The 18,431-nt window shown below is 43.9% G+C and overlaps 2 protein-coding genes and 1 long non-coding RNA gene across 3 annotated transcripts in view; 1 reads left to right on the forward strand and 2 right to left on the reverse strand.

Moving 5' to 3' along the window:
* Positions 1-2,450: 2,450 nt before the first annotated feature.
* Positions 2,451-13,652, reverse strand: LOC138133137 (mucin-2-like). The gene is made up of 3 exons (XM_069050942.1): positions 13,584-13,652; positions 2,604-9,148; positions 2,451-2,487 (listed from the first exon to the last, which is right to left on the reverse strand). The coding sequence occupies exons 1-3, from the start codon at positions 13,617-13,619 to the stop codon at positions 2,451-2,453; spliced, it is 6,618 nt and encodes a 2,205-aa protein (XP_068907043.1). The 5' UTR covers positions 13,620-13,652.
* Positions 13,653-13,973: 321 nt separating this feature from the next.
* ZnT77C (Zinc transporter 77C) overlaps positions 13,974-18,431 on the forward strand; it is a 41,183-nt gene continuing 36,725 nt past the window's right edge. The window contains exon 1 of the mRNA XM_069050454.1: positions 13,974-14,110. Coding sequence (XP_068906555.1) covers positions 14,064-14,110 — 47 coding nt within the window. The 5' untranslated portion in view covers positions 13,974-14,063. The remainder of the gene's footprint in view (positions 14,111-18,431) is intronic.
* LOC138132832 (uncharacterized) lies at positions 17,300-18,069 on the reverse strand. Its single transcript, XR_011160194.1, has 2 exons — positions 17,738-18,069; positions 17,300-17,686 (listed from the first exon to the last, which is right to left on the reverse strand). It is a non-coding gene; the product is annotated as an uncharacterized lncRNA (long non-coding RNA).

Consider the following 18,431-nt stretch of genomic DNA (forward strand, 5'->3'; position numbering starts at 1 on the left):
CAGTGGAGCTCGAAGTTTCGGCGCTCGTGCTTTCACTCAAAGGCGTAGTTGTTGTGGTTGAGCTCGTAACTGTGCCAGTCGGAGTGGTAGATTCAGTGGAGCTCGAAGTTTCGACGCTCGTGCTTTCACTCAAAGGCGTAGTTGTTGTGGTTGAGCTCGTAACTGTGCCAGTGGGAGTGGTAGCTTCAGTCGTGCTCGAAGTTTTGGTGCTTGTGCTTTCACTGGAAGGCATTGTGGTTGTGGTTGAGCTCGTAACTGTGCCAGTGGGAGTGGTAGATTCAGTGGAGCTCGAAGTTTCGGTGCTCGTGCTTTCACTGAAAGGCGTGGTTGTTGTGGTTGAGCCCGTAACTGTGCCAGTCGGAGTGGTAGATTCTGTGGAGCTCGAAGTTTCGGTGCTCGTGCTTTCACTGAAAGGCGTGGTTGTTGTGGTTGAGCCCGTAACTGTGCCAGTCGGAGTGGTAGATTCAGGGGAGCTCGAAGTTTCGACGCTCGTGCTTTCACTGGAAGGCATGGTGGTTGTGGTTGAGCTCGTAACTGTGCCAGTGGGAGTGGTAGATTCAGTGGAGCTCGAAGTTTCGGTGCTCGTGCTTTCACTGAAAGGCGTGGTTGTTGTGGTTGAGCCCGTAACTGTGCCAGTCGGAGTGGTAGATTCTGTGGAGCTCGAAGTTTCGGTGCTCGTGCTTTCACTGAAAGGCGGAGTTGTTGTGGTTGAGCTCGTAACTGTGCCAGTGGGAGTGGTAGCTTCAGTCGTGCTCGAAGTTTCGGTGCTTGTGCTTTCACTGGAAGGCATGGTGGTTGTGATTGAGCTCGTAACTGTGCCAGTCGGAGTGGTAGATTCTGTGGAGCTCGAAGTTTCGGTGCTCGTGCTTTCACTGAAAGGCGTAGTTGTTGTGGTTGAGCTCGTAACTGTGCCAGTGGGAGTGGTAGATTCAGTGGAGCTCGAAGTTTCGGCGCTCGTGCTTTCACTCAAAGGCGTAGTTGTTGTGGTTGAGCTCGTAACTGTGCCAGTCGGAGTCGTAGATTCAGTGGAGCTCGAAGTTTCGGCGCTCGTGCTTTCACTCAAAGGCGTAGTTGTTGTGGTTGAGCTCGTAACTGTGCCAGTGGGAGTGGTAGATTCAGTGGAGCTCGAAGTTTCGGCGCTCGTGCTTTCACTCAAAGGCGTAGTTGTTGTGGTTGAGCTCGTAACTGTGCCAGTCGGAGTCGTAGATTCAGTGGAGCTCGAAGTTTCGGCGCTCGTGCTTTCACTCAAAGGCGTAGTTGTTGTGGTTGAGCTCGTAACTGTGCCAGTGGGAGTGGTAGATTCAGTGGAGCTCGAAGTTTCGGCGCTCGTGCTTTCACTCAAAAGCGTAGTTGTTGTGGTTGAGCTCGTATCTGTGCCAGTCGGAGTGGTAGATTCAGTGGAGCTCGAAGTTTCGACGCTCGTGCTTTCACTCAAAGGCGTAGTTGTTGTGGTTGAGCTCGTAACTGTGCCAGTCGGAGTGGTAGATTCAGTGGAGCTCGAAGTTTCTACGCTCGTGCTTTCACTCAAAGGCGTAGTTGTTGTGGTTGAGCTCGTAACTGTGCCAGTCGGAGTGGTAGATTCAATGGAGCTCGAAGTTTCGGCGCTCGTGCTTTCACTCAAAGGCGTAGTTGTTGTGGTTGAGCTCGTAACTGTGCCAGTCGGAGTGGTAGATTCAGTGGAGCTCGAAGTTTCGACGCTCGTGCTTTCACTGAAAGGCGTGGTTGTTGTGGTTGAGCCCGTAACTGTGCCAGTCGGAGTGGTAGATTCTGTGGAGCTCGAAGTTTCTACGCTCGTGCTTTCACTCAAAGGCGTAGTTGTTGTGGTTGAGCTCGTAACTGTGCCAGTCGGAGTGGTAGATTCAATGGAGCTCGAAGTTTCGACGCTCGTGCTTTCACTGAAAGGCGTAGTTGTTGTGGTTGAGCTCGTAACTATGCCAGTGGGAGTGGTAGATTCAGTGGAGCTCGAAGTTTCGGCGCTCGTGCTTTCACTCAAAGGCGTAGTTGTTGTGGTTGAGCTCGTAACTGTGCCAGTCGGAGTGGTAGATTCAATGGAGCTCGAAGTTTCGACGCTCGTGCTTTCACTGAAAGGCGTAGTTGTTGTGGTTGAGCTCGTAACTGTGCCAGTGGGAGTGGTAGATTCAGTGGAGCTGGAAGTTTCGGCGCTCGTGCTTTCACTCAAAGGCGTAGTTGTTGTGGTTGAGCTCGTAACTGTGCCAGTGGGAGTGGTAGCTTCAGTCGTGCTCGAAGTTTTGGTGCTTGTGCTTTCACTGGAAGGCATTGTTGTTGTGGTTGAGCTCGTAACTGTGCCAGTGGGAGTGGTAGATTCAGTGGAGCTCGAAGTTTCGGTGCTCGTGCTTTCACTGAAAGGCGTGGTTGTTGTGGTTGAGCCCGTAACTGTGCCAGTCGGAGTGGTAGATTCTGTGGAGCTCGAAGTTTCGGTGCTCGTGCTTTCACTGAAAGGCGTGGTTGTTGTGGTTGAGCCCGTAACTGTGCCAGTCGGAGTGGTAGATTCAGGGGAGCTCGAAATTTCGACGCTCGTGCTTTCACTGGAAGGCATGGTGGTTGTGGTTGAGCTCGTAACTGTGCCAGTGGGAGTGGTAGATTCAGTGGAGCTCGAAGTTTCGGTGCTCGTGCTTTCACTGAAAGGCGTGGTTGTTGTGGTTGAGCCCGTAACTGTGCCAGTCGGAGTGGTAGATTCAATGGAGCTCGAAGTTTCGGTGCTCGTGCTTTCACTGAAAGGCGTTGTTGTTGTGGTTGAGCCCGTAACTGTGCCAGTCGGAGTGGTAGATTCAGTGGAGCTCGAAGTTTCGGCGCTCGTGCTTTCACTGAAAGGCGTAGTTGTTGTGGTTGAGCTCGTAACTGTGCCAGTCGGAGTGGTAGATTCAGTGGAGCTCGAAGTTTCGGTGCTCGTGCTTTCACTGAAAGGCGTTGTTGTTGTGGTTGAGCCCGTAACTGTGCCAGTCGGAGTGGTAGATTCAGGGGAGCTCGAAGTTTCGACGCTCGTGCTTTCACTGGAAGGCATGGTGGTTGTGGTTGAGCTCGTAACTGTGCCAGTGGGAGTGGTAGATACAGTGGAGCTCGAAGTTTCGGTGCTCGTGCTTTCACTGAAAGGCGTGGTTGTTGTGGTTGAGCCCGTAACTGTGCCAGTCGGAGTGGTAGATTCTGTGGAGCTCGAAGTTTCGGTGCTCGTGCTTTCACTGAAAGGCGGAGTTGTTGTGGTTGAGCTCGTAACTGTGCTAGTGGGAGTGGTAGATTCAGTGGAGCTCGAAGTTTCGGCGCTCGTGCTTTCACTCAAAGGCGTAGTTGTTGTGGTTGAGCTCGTAACTGTGCCAGTCGGAGTGGTAGATTCAGTGGAGCTCGAAGTTTCGACGCTCGTGCTTTCACTCAAAGGCGTAGTTGTTGTGGTTGAGCTCGTAACTGTGCCAGTCGGAGTGGTAGATTCAGTGGAGCTCGAAGTTTCGGTGCTCGTGCTTTCACTGAAAGGCGTGGTTGTTGTGGTTGAGCCCGTAACTGTGCCAGTCGGAGTGGTAGATTCAGTGGAGCTCGAAGTTTCGGTGCTTGTGGTTTCACTGACAGGCGTGGTTGTTGTGGTTGAGCCCGTAACTGTGCCAGTCGGAGTGGTAGATTCTCTGGAGCTCGAAGTTTCGGCGCTCGTGCTTTCACTCAAAGGCGTAGTTGTTGTGGTTGAGCTCGTAACTGTGCCAGTCGGAGTGGTAGATTCAGTGGAGCTCGAAGTTTCGACGCTCGTGCTTTCACTGAAAGGCGTAGTTGTTGTGGTTGAGCTCGTAACTATGCCAGTGGGAGTGGTAGATTCAGTGGAGCTCGAAGTTTCGGCGCTCGTGCTTTCACTCAAAGGCGTAGTTGTTGTGGTTGAGCTCGTAACTGTGCCAGTCGGAGTGGTAGATTCAATGGAGCTCGAAGTTTCGACGCTCGTGCTTTCACTGAAAGGCGTAGTTGTTGTGGTTGAGCTCGTAACTGTGCCAGTGGGAGTGGTAGATTCAGTGGAGCTCGAAGTTTCGGCGCTCGTGCTTTCACTCAAAGGCGTAGTTGTTGTGGTTGAGCTCGTAACTGTGCCAGTGGGAGTGGTAGCTTCAGTCGTGCTCGAAGTTTTGGTGCTTGTGCTTTCACTGGAAGGCATTGTGGTTGTGGTTGAGCTCGTAACTGTGCCAGTGGGAGTGGTAGATTCAGTGGAGCTCGAAGTTTCGGTGCTCGTGCTTTCACTGAAAGGCGTGGTTGTTGTGGTTGAGCCCGTAACTGTGCCAGTCGGAGTGGTAGATTCTGTGGAGCTCGAAGTTTCGGTGCTCGTGCTTTCACTGAAGGGCGTGGTTGTTGTGGTTGAGCCCGTAACTGTGCCAGTCGGAGTGGTAGATTCAGGGGAGCTCGAAGTTTCGACGCTCGTGCTTTCACTGGAAGGCATGGTGGTTGTGGTTGAGCTCGTAACTGTGCCAGTGGGAGTGGTAGATTCAGTGGAGCTCGAAGTTTCGGTGCTCGTGCTTTCACTGAAAGGCGTGGTTGTTGTGGTTGAGCCCGTAACTGTGCCAGTCGGGGTGATAGATTCTGTGGAGCTCGAAGTTTCGGTGCTCGTGCTTTCACTGAAAGGCGGAGTTGTTGTGGTTGAGCTCGTAACTGTGCTAGTGGGAGTGGTAGATTCAGTGGAGCTCGAAGTTTCGACGCTCGTGCTTTCACTCAAAGGCGTAGTTGTTGTGGTTGAGCTCGTAACTGTGCCAGTCGGAGTGGTAGATTCAGTGGAGCTCGAAGTTTCGGTGCTCGTGCTTTCACTGAATGGCGTGGTTGTTGTGGTTGAGCCCGTAACTGTGCCAGTCGGAGTGGTAGATTCAGGGGAGCTCGAAGTTTCGACGCTCGTGCTTTCACTGGAAGGCATGGTGGTTGTGGTTGAGCTCGTAACTGTGCCAGTGGGAGTGGTAGATACAGTGGAGCTCGAAGTTTCGGTGCTCGTGCTTTCACTGAAAGGCGTGGTTGTTGTGGTTGAGCCCGTAACTGTGCCAGTCGGAGTGGTAGATTCTGTGGAGCTCGAAGTTTCGGTGCTCGTGCTTTCACTGAAAGGCGGAGTTGTTGTGGTTGAGCTCGTAACTGTGCTAGTGGGAGTGGTAGATTCAGTGGAGCTCGAAGTTTCGGCGCTCGTGCTTTCACTCAAAGGCGTAGTTGTTGTGGTTGAGCTCGTAACTGTGCCAGTCGGAGTGGTAGATTCAGTGGAGCTCGAAGTTTCGACGCTCGTGCTTTCACTCAAAGGCGTAGTTGTTGTGGTTGAGCTCGTAACTGTGCCAGTGGGAGTGGTAGCTTCAGTCGTGCTCGAAGTTTTGGTGCTTGTGCTTTCACTGGAAGGCATTGTGGTTGTGGTTGAGCTCGTAACTGTGCCAGTGGGAGTGGTAGATTCAGTGGAGCTCGAAGTTTCGGTGCTCGTGCTTTCACTGAAAGGCGTGGTTGTTGTGGTTGAGCCCGTAACTGTGCCAGTCGGAGTGGTAGATTCTGTGGAGCTCGAAGTTTCGGTGCTCGTGCTTTCACTGAAAGGCGTGGTTGTTGTGGTTGAGCCCGTAACTGTGCCAGTCGGAGTGGTAGATTCAGGGGAGCTCGAAGTTTCGACGCTCGTGCTTTCACTGGAAGGCATGGTGGTTGTGGTTGAGCTCGTAACTGTGCCAGTGGGAGTGGTAGATTCAGTGGAGCTCGAAGTTTCGGTGCTCGTGCTTTCACTGAAAGGCGTGGTTGTTGTGGTTGAGCCCGTAACTGTGCCAGTCGGAGTGGTAGATTCTGTGGAGCTCGAAGTTTCGGTGCTCGTGCTTTCACTGAAAGGCGGAGTTGTTGTGGTTGAGCTCGTAACTGTGCCAGTGGGAGTGGTAGCTTCAGTCGTGCTCGAAGTTTCGGTGCTTGTGCTTTCACTGGAAGGCATGGTGGTTGTGATTGAGCTCGTAACTGTGCCAGTCGGAGTGGTAGATTCTGTGGAGCTCGAAGTTTCGGTGCTCGTGCTTTCACTGAAAGGCGTAGTTGTTGTGGTTGAGCTCGTAACTGTGCCAGTGGGAGTGGTAGATTCAGTGGAGCTCGAAGTTTCGGCGCTCGTGCTTTCACTCAAAGGCGTAGTTGTTGTGGTTGAGCTCGTAACTGTGCCAGTCGGAGTCGTAGATTCAGTGGAGCTCGAAGTTTCGGCGCTCGTGCTTTCACTCAAAGGCGTAGTTGTTGTGGTTGAGCTCGTAACTGTGCCAGTGGGAGTGGTAGATTCAGTGGAGCTCGAAGTTTCGGCGCTCGTGCTTTCACTCAAAGGCGTAGTTGTTGTGGTTGAGCTCGTATCTGTGCCAGTCGGAGTGGTAGATTCAGTGGAGCTCGAAGTTTCGACGCTCGTGCTTTCACTCAAAGGCGTAGTTGTTGTGGTTGAGCTCGTAACTGTGCCAGTCGGAGTGGTAGATTCAGTGGGGCTCGAAGTTTCGACGCTCGTGCTTTCACTCAAAGGCGTAGTTGTTGTGGTTGAGCTCGTAACTGTGCCAGTGGGAGTGGTAGATTCAGTGGAGCTCGAAGTTTCGGCGCTCGTGCTTTCACTCAAAGGCGTAGTTGTTGTGGTTGAGCTCGTAACTGTGCCAGTTGGAGTGGTGGATTCAGTGGAGCTCGAAGTTTCGACGCTCGTGCTTTCACTCAAAGGCGTAGTTGTTGTGGTTGAGCTTGTAACTGTGCCAGTGGGAGGGGTAGATTCTGTGGAGCTCGAAGTTTCGGTGCTTGTGCTTTCACTGGAAGGCATGGTGGTTGTGGTTGAGCTCGTAACTGTGCCTGTGGGAGTGGTAGATTCAGTGGAGCTCGAAGTTTCGGCGCTCGTGCTTTCACTCAAAGGCGTAGTTGTTGTGGTTGAGCTCGTAACTGTGCCAGTCGGAGTGGTAGATTCAGTGGAGCTCGAAGTTTCGACGCTCGTGCTTTCACTCAAAGGCGTAGTTGTTGTGGTTGAGCTCATAACTGTGCCAGTCGGAGTGGTAGATTCAGTGGAGCTCGAAGTTTCGACGCTCGTGCTTTCACTGAAAGGCGTAGTTGTTGTGGTTGAGCTCGTAACTGTGCCAGTGGGAGTGGTAGATTCAGTGGAGCTCGAAGTTTCGGCGCTCGTGCTTTCACTCAAAGGCGTAGTTGTTGTGGTTGAGCTCGTAACTGTGCCAGTCGGAGTGGTAGATTCAATGGAGCTCGAAGTTTCGACGCTCGTGCTTTCACTGAAAGGCGTAGTTGTTGTGGTTGAGCTCGTAACTGTGCCAGTGGGAGTGGTAGATTCAGTGGAGCTCGAAGTTTCGGCGCTCGTGCTTTCACTCAAAGGCGTAGTTGTTGTGGTTGAGCTCGTAACTGTGCCAGTGGGAGTGGTAGCTTCAGTCGTGCTCGAAGTTTTGGTGCTTGTGCTTTCACTGGAAGGCATTGTGGTTGTGGTTGAGCTCGTAACTGTGCCAGTGGGAGTGGTAGATTCAGTGGAGCTCGAAGTTTCGGTGCTCGTGCTTTCACTGAAAGGCGTGGTTGTTGTGGTTGAGCCCGTAACTGTGCCAGTCGGAGTGGTAGATTCAGTGGAGCTCGAAGTTTCGACGCTCGTGCTTTCACTGGAAGGCATGGTGGTTGTGGTTGAGCTCGTAATTGTGCCAGTGGGAGTGGTAGATTCAGTGGAGCTCGAAGTTTCGGTGCTCGTGCTTTCACTGAAAGGCGTGGTTGTTGTGGTTGAGCTCGTAACTGTGCCAGTGGGAGTGGTAGATTCAGTGGAGCTCGAAGTTTCGGCGCTCGTGCTTTCACTCAAAGGCGTAGTTGTGGTTGAGCTCGTAACTGTGCCAGTCGGAGTGGTAGATTCAGTGTAGCTCGAAGTTTCGGTGCTCGTGCTTTCACTGAAAGGCGTAGTTGTTGTGGTTGAGCTCGTAACTGTGCCAGTGGGAGTGGTAGATTCAGTGGAGCTCGAAGTTTCGGCGCTCGTGCTTTCACTCAAAGGCGTAGTTGTGGTTGAGCTCGTAACTGTGCCAGTCGGAGTGGTAGATTCAGTGGAGCTCGAAGTTTCGGTGCTCGTGCTTTCACTGGAAGGCGTCGTTGTTGTGGTTGAGCTCGTATCTGTACCAGTCGTAGTGGTATATTCAGTGGAACTCGAAGTTTCGGTGCTCGTGCTTTCACTCAAAGGCGTAGTTGTTGTGGTTGAGCTCGTAACTGTGCCAGTGGGAGTGGTAGATTCAGTGGAGCTCGAAGTTTCGGTGCTGGTGCTTTCACTGGAAGGCGTCGTTGTTGTGGTTGAGCTCGTATCTGTGCCAGTCGTAGTGGTGTGTTCAGTGGAACTCGAAGTTTCGGTGCTCGTGCTTTCACTCAAAGGCGTAGTTGTTGTGGTTGAGCTCGTAACTGTGCCAGTGGGAGTGGTAGATTCAGTGGAGCTCGAAGTTTCGGTGCTCGTGCTTTCACTGGAAGGCGTCGTTGTTGTGGTTGAGCTCGTAACTGTGCTAGTCGGAGTGGTAGATTCAATGGAACTCGAAGTTTCCTCGCTCGTGCTTTCACTCAATGGCGTAGTTGTTGTGCTTGAGCTCGTATCTGTGCCAGTCGTAGTGGTATATTCAGTGGAACTCGAAGTTTCGGTGCTCGTGCTTTCTCTTAAAGGCGTAGTTGTTGTGGTTGAGCTCATAACTGTGCCAGTGGGAGTGGTAGGTTCAGTGGAGCTCGTAGTTTCGATGCTCGTGCTTTCACTGGAAGGTGTGGTTGTTATGGTTGAGCTCGTAAACGTGCCAGCAGGAGTGGTGGATTCAGTGGTGCTAGTGCTTTCACTGACAGGCGTAGTTGTTGTGCTTGAGCTCGTAAATGTGCCAGTGGGAGTGGTAGATTCAGTGGAGCTCGATGTTTCGGAGCTTGTGCTTTCACTGAAAAGCGTAGTTGTTGTGGTTGAGCTTGTAACTTTGCCAGTGGGATTGGTAATTTCAGTTATTTTTGACGTATAATTTGTGTCACTATGTTCTGTTGTTGTTGTAACTGGCCATGGTTCATCACATTCCAGATCAGATTTATCATTACAAACTAGTCCAGGTGGGCATTCTTGAGGGTATCCGATAATCATTGTGGTATTTCCCACCTCTACACATTGATAGAAACGTGTTTCATCGTAGCAAATGAAACCTTTGTTGTGGCAATCTATTAATTCTTTGGCTTGATCTAAGCAAACCTAAAAATATTAAGCTGTATAAAAATTTAATAATTTTCAAAATAGATTAGATGGTGAAAGGTTTATTGAATTTTTAGAGAACAATACGTAATATATAATTTTTTTCACTACTGGTCTTAGAAGGGGTCATTATTTACTCCTGATTCGAACCCAGAAGTAGAATTTCTCTCCTACTGATTAATAATTTTTTATTATTAACCAGTGGTTAAAAAATAGTAAACAACCGTCATCTAGGAACGAAAGCAAAGTCGTTTATTTCATAGGTGACATAGACGATTTTCATGGAGGCCGTTTGTAAATGGTAACTTGTGTCGTCGCATTCGTCAAAATAATTTTATTAATAATTATTATAAAAATGTGGAGGCAAGACGTCGGTAATTATGTTGATTAGCACTGCACTAAATTATGCATTCCAAAATGTGGAGGGGAAACGCCGGTAATTGTGTTGATTAGCACTGCACTATTACTTGATAGTAATATTCGTAATAGTGTATGTACTCCGGCTAAATTGCCGTGCCTCCGGGTGGTGGAGGGAAATATTATCAGAAAGGGTTTTAACGCATCTAGAAGTGAAAAAACTGATATATGAACCACGGTAGAGAACATTTTATATGCCTCGCTTACATTATTGTAATAATCTAGCTCGGCTTAGAAAAATACATATGTTCTCTACCTTGGTGTATATCGTACGATTAATTATCACAAAATTAATATTAGCCTTAAAGTTTTGTGTTTAACTTTCTCTTAATACGAGGGTCATCCAGAAAGTAAGGTTACAAGGGCTCCTGAGGCCGGGGGAAATTTTTTGTTTCAAAGTTGGCACACCTGGCATGTAGGGGGGATCTTAGTTGTCAGTTTGTTTGGTCCTGCGTGTTTGTCGGCCATTTTGTTCAGTCACAATAAATTTTTCCGATGGAGAGGTCGTCGCGCGCTCCCGCCACCTCCGTTTTGCACAGGAAGGAGAAGCTTTTCTGGATTCTATCGTGACGGGGGAATGAGACGTCGGTGTGTCACTACACCCCAGAATCCAAAAGTCAATCCTTTAGTGGCGTCATTCATTTTCCCCAGCCACCAGAATGTTCAAGACGAGCCATTCAGCCGGAAAAGTCATGTCATCTGTTTTTGGGACCGTAAGGGGTTTTTTTGGTGGATTTTATGCCTAAAAATGCAGAGGCTTACTGCAATACCCTAAAAAAAAACTCAGAAGAGCCATTCAGAACCGCAGAAGGGGAATGCTGACCCGGGGAGTCAGCCTCCTGCATGACAACGCCAGGCCCCATACCGCGCCAGTTTCACAGGAGCTGCTGACATCGTTTGGTTGGGATATTGTCACTCACCCCTGTATTCACACGACTTGGCGCCTTCGGACTATCACTTTTTCACTAAACTAAAGGAGTTTATGGGTGGGAAACGTTTTTCCAACAATCAGGAGGTCAAGGAAGTGGCTGAAAGAGCTGGCGGTGGAGGTCTATGACACTGGCATACAAAAGCTGGTGCCCCGACTGCAGAAATGTCTCGATCTCGGCGGCGATTGCTTTGAAAAATAGTTTGATATATTTGTGAAGTATACTGTGAATTTCAATTGAATACAAGCATTTCTCGATCCTACATAAATGTTGTAACCTTACTTTCCGGCTGACCCTCGTAGTTCCAGATCCTGCTATAATTATCATTTATTATTTCTGGGATATATCCTTTACGCCTTGGCTTAAATTGCATTTTTTTTTGTTATAAAAAGGATTAGACTGAATTTAGTGTTTTCGTGAAAACATATGTGTACTGTTACATTTTAAAAAAATGCACGTATTTTCTCAATGATTCGATCATCGTGCGCACGACTCGCGGCGAGTCCGTTTTCCGCCAGAAATAATAAAATCCCGAATTGAGAGGGGCGAAACTATAAAACACAGGAGAGAGTGCCGGGAAGGGCTTTTTGGTCTTCGGTCTTTGGTCAGGGACGTGAGATCGGTGCGGGACTGTGAAAGGGGCTGAAACGGCGAGTGGTTGAACGGCGAGAAAAGGGTGTGGAGACGTCGAGTGTCCGAAGAGGGTGAGGCTGGAAGAAGAGTCCAGGAAGTCCAAACCCAGACGCCGAGGAGCGGATTTACGGAACCCCGACGGAAGGTTCGTGAAGAACCAAACGCCGGAGTGCGGAGTCAAATTCCACGCCCGCATTTCGTCGTCCACCGTGGGCCCGAGGAAGTCCCCGAGGAACGTCCAGGTCTCCAGAGACGTCGACCGACCCGTGACGATCAAGGCCAGGGTGATAGAAAAAAAAATTAGTTTTCGCGAAGCCAGCGCGTCGTTTTAGGCAGAACGTTTTTTTTTTTTGTTCGGGTTTGAATTATCGGTCTGCTGGTGACCTCGCCTGCAAACGGCCGGTCAGGCCGATAACAGTTTTTTTTGTAAGAGTTCCTGTTTATTTTATTTCTTTATCTTTTGTGTCCTCGTACGCCGCGCGACTTCCTTTTCTATTTTGAATTTAGCTTTTTTTGGGAAACGAGGTGAGGCCCGAGGGAACGGTCCCGCCGATCGTGGGCGGCGTAGAAGAATAGCGTCGATGACGATATCGGGCTTCGCTTACGGCTCTCCCCCCCTTTTTTTTAATTTACTTTTTGAATTCAATTTACTTTTCGAGAGTTTTCCTTTTCTTTTTCGTCGCGGCGAGGGCACAACCCTTCGTTCTTGTACATAATTATTGAGTGCGAGAAACGTTTTTGTTATCAAATAATCAGATTTGTACATGTGTAGGACTGAGTGAAAATATATTCATTTCGTTTAAACCACTCGGAGTTTTCTTTCTTCCGGTTATCACCACCCACCCCCACATTTATGTTGTACTCTCGAGCAGTCTCCAGTACATCTCGACCCGATGTCTGTTAAATCGTTATTTTGAGAAAATTTCACCATAAGGGAAAATAAATAACGTAACAGTACCTACAAAATCTAAAATTTGCTTGTTCTCATCCATTGTAATATCTTCAACCTGGATGTATTATATAGTTCCCAGACCGGAAGATATTCTTTTTCGCAATGTTATAGCTTCTAGAACACTTTAGACAAACAAGATGAATTTTCCATGTTGCTGAAGGTATAAGTGGTCTAGGAATTAATAATCGAAGTGATCACGTGATGTAGTTAAACTTTTACCACATCTTATATCCTGTAGATTATGTCGTGTAGTTGAATTTAATTTCTCTTCAGTTTCTTTATGAATGAATTTTATGTTGGACTTTAATAACCTTTTTAAACTTTATCGCAAACTATCAAATAATAAGTTATTTGGTTTTATTTGTAAGAAGAATCAAAAGATTGCTTTCATATCGTGAAGTGATAAGAAAATAATTCTGAGAAACGTGTTTCAAAAACAATCGGTTCACAGTTGTTGGTTCAGTGTCATAACCTTGGTACCCAGCACCTTATTTTGCGCCCCCAAATTAAATTAATAGTTAAGACGAAAAACCTAATGACAACAAACACCAATGTTTGGTGGGAGTACAGACCAACCAATTTTTGCATGCTCCCACATCAGAAGTGCGCGCCTCTGGGGCCCTGCTGTACATACGACACTGTCGATCTTGCACATAAATATGCTTACAATTAACGATTATTTGATCTAAATGTGCTATAATTTAGAACAAAAGAGAGTTAAATTGACAATAATCAATGTTATTCCTAGATATTGTTTTCTGCGTCTCTTTTGTTGATTATAACATAGACACCAGTAAGAGCGTAATACGCTTGGATACAGAATAGAAACTACATTTTGTTAGATAAATTACGTAGGTTTTGGAAGTTATTAATGCAATGTCTTAACTGCATTGTGTTGCGTCTAAAATTAGATTAATATTTGTAGTCTAAAAATCTAAATTTAATGTTAAGTAAAACTGGAAACAATTTGCTAGGACTTAAATGTTTCGAGTCAGCATACATAATTGATGTTGTTGACTGGTTTACTTTTGTTATTTCAATACTCTTTCCTCAATATTTGTAATCTTGAAAAGTTAACTGAACTAATAACAAAACTCTCTTATTCCAAATTATTTAAAAAATGTATATTTAGATTTGCTAAATTACAAATGTAAATGGGAGAAGATAACTGATATAGCCTTCCCGTCAATAATAGCACATTTATCAATAATTAACTATGTATATGTATAGTTTTTTTTTTAATAAGGAGCATTATTGTGTCAAGATAATAACGCACCTTCAAGATTTAATTTTGCTTGTCCTAGATTAAAAAATATATTTAATTTCTGGAAAATTGCATACATTACAGTTTAAAAACCAGAGTCTAAATCACACATCTTTACAAATATGAACATCTGTCATTTTCACATCAAAACAAATTTTGTTAACAAATACGATACATTTGGTTTTTATCGATTTTGACTCTGGTAGTCCATCTCAAAAAGTTGGATTGTGAAAACCTTACCAAATTAAGTAATATTATCGCCCATTCTAGTTTCATCTTACCACGTCACACATCACTTTGATACTAAACAAGTTTTTGAATTATTAAACTTTTTATGTTTATTCAATATAATTCCATTTTTTTTAGCAATTTTCTATTGTTATCTCTAAGTCCTTTTAAATGGTATATAAATATGGTATCTTATCTTACATTTGCAAATCCTTAATTTCAATGGAATTACTTGACGTTACTTTTACAGAATTCTCTGTAGAATATTGACTTGGCAACTGAATTGTTGCATCCATTTGTCTTTTACGGTAAAAGAGCAAAGGAATGTTTTGAAATAGTCTGTATCCATTATATAATTTCATTTCAGTTCCATTTTATTTATTTTAGTTGACGTAAAATATGCAACTAAATTACGAAGAATTGGTAAACACTACATGTAGGAGGTATAGAAAATGAATTATGGCCGGATTAAAATATTAAGATTAAGTAGAAATGAAGCGAAGGTCTGGTAAATACATCGTTTTATTTAAATGTTGCAAGTAAGTTGATAGCTACATATTTTTTTTTTTTAATTTGACGACACTTAAATTTGAAAGTCATCTGTTTCGTACAATAAATCACAGCAGTCAGTTAGAAACGTTTTCTTTCATCTTTGCAAAAATTTTGAGTATCACTAAATTCAGATTAGAGAAAATTACTTCATCACCTAAGTTTTTAAATAAATAATAACATACTTTCACATCAGCTGAACTTGATTCTGTAATATGATTTGATAAAGGATCACGGTCATCATTTGTTCTAGGTTAGCTTTATCTAAGTATTTCAAATATAACACAATTTTTTGTCGGTTTTGGCAGACGGTTTTTTCGCTGAGCCCTTGGGACGGAAAAGGCATCCTTTATTGGTCAAGACCCCTGACCATGGGCTACAGCAAATCCTTGGGGCCTAAATTTGTCCTGATGTTCACCTTGACAGATTAACTCTCGGTTTGCTCTGAAATTTCTTGTTATCTCTCCTTCACTTCACATATCCCATCATTACAAAGAAATCGAAGAGACTGTAACATCGTTGAATACATTACTGCAAAAAACACAAACTACTCTTATCTAAAGCTGTGTAATAGAACAACTTGGTTGTGTTTATGGATTTTTAACGATGATTCTCAACGGAAATAGTAATGTGTTGATACTGGTTCTATTTTAATTTTTCAAAATTGAATTTCTTCAAGTATTGTCTTGCTTAAGGGTTTGAAAAATCGTTCAAAATCTTTGGTCGGATGAGGTAGACGGCAAAGCGAACTCCATTCACTGATAGATTTTACGTTTTTAAATTCAAGTTCCAAAACATAACGCAGTAAAAAATACTAAACGCACCTTAATTGTTTCAAATTGTTCAGTATACCGTTGGTAGCCCTGCAGAACAATTGGCGCCATTTGTAGGTAATCCTATGCGCACGTTGTTTACTTGATGGATTGATAGCGGTTTGTCTGAAGCAATTTTCGGTAAAAATCTTTTTAGTTGTTATAAACTGTTGTTGCAATTATTTACTCTAAGATGAATAATACGATGAATTTTTACGCGTCGTTCTACTTTTTATTGCGTACCATAGCTAAGTGTGATCACGTGTCTCCGCGTCTGTCAATAAACATAAGATATATCCGTGAATTTGTACAATTCCAATTACTTCCGAAATATTTATTACAAATAATATTTTGCATAACTGAAGCTTACCTTTTACATTATGTAACGTTTTTATAATATAGAATAAGTGTTTTCAAATATACGAGTTTTCGTTTTTTCATTAATAAAAAAGTTAAGAAAGTGCACGTTTTATGATTGTGATAACTGTGCAGAAAACAATTAAGTAATTATTTAGCAACTGGGAAAATTTTCCTAATTAATATTTATTTTGATAATATTAAATGTCATAATTTTCCATTGTATAACTTAAGAATAAATAATTTACAATGTTAATCACGAAAACTCCACTCAAATTTATGTCGACTAATTACTTTCATTTAATTATGTTTCATATTTCATTTGGATATAAATATTTCTTGTTAACTGCGTTTTTATTGTATTTATTTATTTAATCCCACGCATTCTTATCATATAGGTGGTAATCCATGAGGAAGGTAGCACCAGGCAGTGTCGAAGTAGAAAAACATACGTTCTTTAGGCGTTAAGTATTTCCGTATAAAAAATATTGTGCAGTCACTTTATTGCAGATACTGTTTGACCTTAGGAATGTCTTCGCTATTGCTTTTCTGAGCGCTTTAGTTCTTGTGAGCTCAAAAATATTTAAAAAAGCGTCATCGGTAATTTCTTATTCGCTTTTCTAATACATATTATGATGCTGCAAGTACAAATCAACAAGACATACGATATCAAACAATTTCGTTGTAATAAAAAAAGTGGCATGTTAAGTCAAAACTTATAGTCATATATTGTTTTCACATATGGATACCGGGACATCGTTCGCGTTCCGGTTTTGTTCAGGGTTCTCTGCCCGCTCACTGGCCGACCAACGCCTTTGGTCCCAACTTTCCGATAAATAGGTGGAGCCTGTCGAAATTCGCCCCACTTTCGTTCACGCTCTAAACGTATTCGTTTCGTTCACCCCTCTCCTCTCCCTCTACAAAAAAGACTTCGGCTCCGCAAAAGCGAGCTGGACAAAAAGACGATGCTCTTCTTCGAAACGACCTAAATCTCGAGAGGCGGGACCCAACCGGCTCTTTCCAAAGTCAATCGGGCGTGGAAGAGGCATCGGTCCACAAATCGACACCGGTCCCGAAGATGGATTCGACAGTTCGAACGCTCCAGAGTGGTAGAGCTCGTGCCAACTCTCATGATCGATGACGCAGAAACCAAAATGCGTACCGAAGCGTCTGTACTATTTGAACTAAAAACATCGGTACCATTTTGTCACGCTTTACATATTTGTGAGCTAATTTATGTTGATATTTATTTGGCGAGAAGCCGACAAGTCCTTAGATAATGTCGGACATTCTAATCCAAATCCTTGAACAGTGTAAAATGCAAATTTGCCGCCACCCTGAAAATTTGAACTAAACGACCGACGTTTTTACGTTTCACTTATCAAAATTGGGCTCCGCCTTCGCGCAGCTTTTGTCAAGGTCATCGATCATGACAGTTGGCACAAGCTCTAATAGTATTTAGATCTTTCCAGTTGCAACACGTTAATTGCAGATACGTATGAAATTTCTAACAACGAATGATTTTTAGCATAAGACTTCGCAGCTCCAAGTCTGGCAAAGGCCGTGAAAGAGTAAATATTGTCAATGTGTTATTGTTGATATTATTGAAATGAACTAAATTTATTATTCATATTTTGCCGCGTCAACTTACGTTTCTAAAGAGCTCATAGAGAGGGCGAAAAGTTCCTATCAACATAACCTAAAAAAAAATATGGTTCTGTTGTGTTGAACATATTTTTTATAACTCAAAAACTACTGCCAATTAAATCTCCCATTTTATTCGGTAATCTGAGTTTATTTATTGCTCCCATAGCCTCTTTTCAACAGTTATTTTGTGAAGTCAGTAACCATATCAACCATCAAATAGGAAGGAAGTTCATAGAAAAATCAAGAACAAGAAATTTCTGACAGCTATCATTAATCAACATTATTACTCAACACCGTGTGTTCTGCTAATAAAAATCTCAAGGAAAGATAAGCGTAGTCCACGTAAAAGAATGCTCAACTCGGTTTCTGCCTAATTTTTATAATGACATTATAATAACATTTTTATAATGGACATACAAAAAAGTAGTTGTACCAAATTTTAATACAATGTTTTATGCAGTTCAAAAATATTGTCATGACAAACTTACTATTTAAAAAATACGCCCTTAAATTATTATAAGCAATTGTTAAAAATCCATAGAAACGTTAAGTTAGTAATATGTTGTCAGGGTCTTCACATTCGAAGTCTGCGTTATTTTTACAAACTAATCCCTTTGGACAATTTTGTATTCGCCCCATCACTATTCTACGATTGTTTCCAATTTGCACGCACTGATGGAATCGTGTTTGATCGTAGCAGATAAATTCTTTAGAGTGACACGCTATTTCTTTGCTGACAAGACTTTCCACCTAAAATTTGCACATCACTAGACGACACTACAACCACAAAGAGATACTTACCAGAATCAGAACTACAATGAAATTAATGAACAGTTTCATAATTAATCTGTTTTATTTCTATACTTATAGTAAAATTAGTTTTAGTTAAACTAAATATGTTTCTTGACCAAGAGCGGACTCAATTCACTGACTCTACTGGACAAGTATAGTACTCTCTGGAAACTGAAACTGTGGTTATAAATAGTTCGTTCTGTGTTGTGTTGGTGTGTAAATTGCGAAAATCCCACCACATTCCTCTTTCATTAAACATTTTTTTCAGAACTTGATAATTGGGTGTGAGTCATCTTTTCGTAAATATTTTAACAGTTTGCACCATTTACATTAAGTGTAAGAGTGATATAGTTTTATCTGGCACTTATCTGAATTAGGTGTTGCGAATCTTAGGGGATTTGGGTTGAAATTTGTCTTTGCTCATCAATAAACAACGTTTACATTTTAATTTTAACAATTTCCCATTTCTTCCTTTTTTCCATTGTCGGGAGCAAAGGTCTATCTTGAGTACATAATTAGAACACGAATTATTAAAATAAAATCATAATACATTTAATCTCGTTACAGTATCCAGTTAATGCCATCGTCGTAAAAAAAATCCTTTATCTTCAAGCGGTCGAAAATCGTGCATTTGTGTATCGCCATAGAAACGCTTGAAGTGGCTTTTTTTGTAACCGGACTTGAAACACTTCAAATCCAAGGA

The sequence above is a fragment of the Tenebrio molitor genome, chromosome 6, assembly GCF_963966145.1.
Source record: "Tenebrio molitor chromosome 6, icTenMoli1.1, whole genome shotgun sequence".
NCBI lineage: Eukaryota > Metazoa > Arthropoda > Insecta > Coleoptera > Tenebrionidae > Tenebrio > Tenebrio molitor.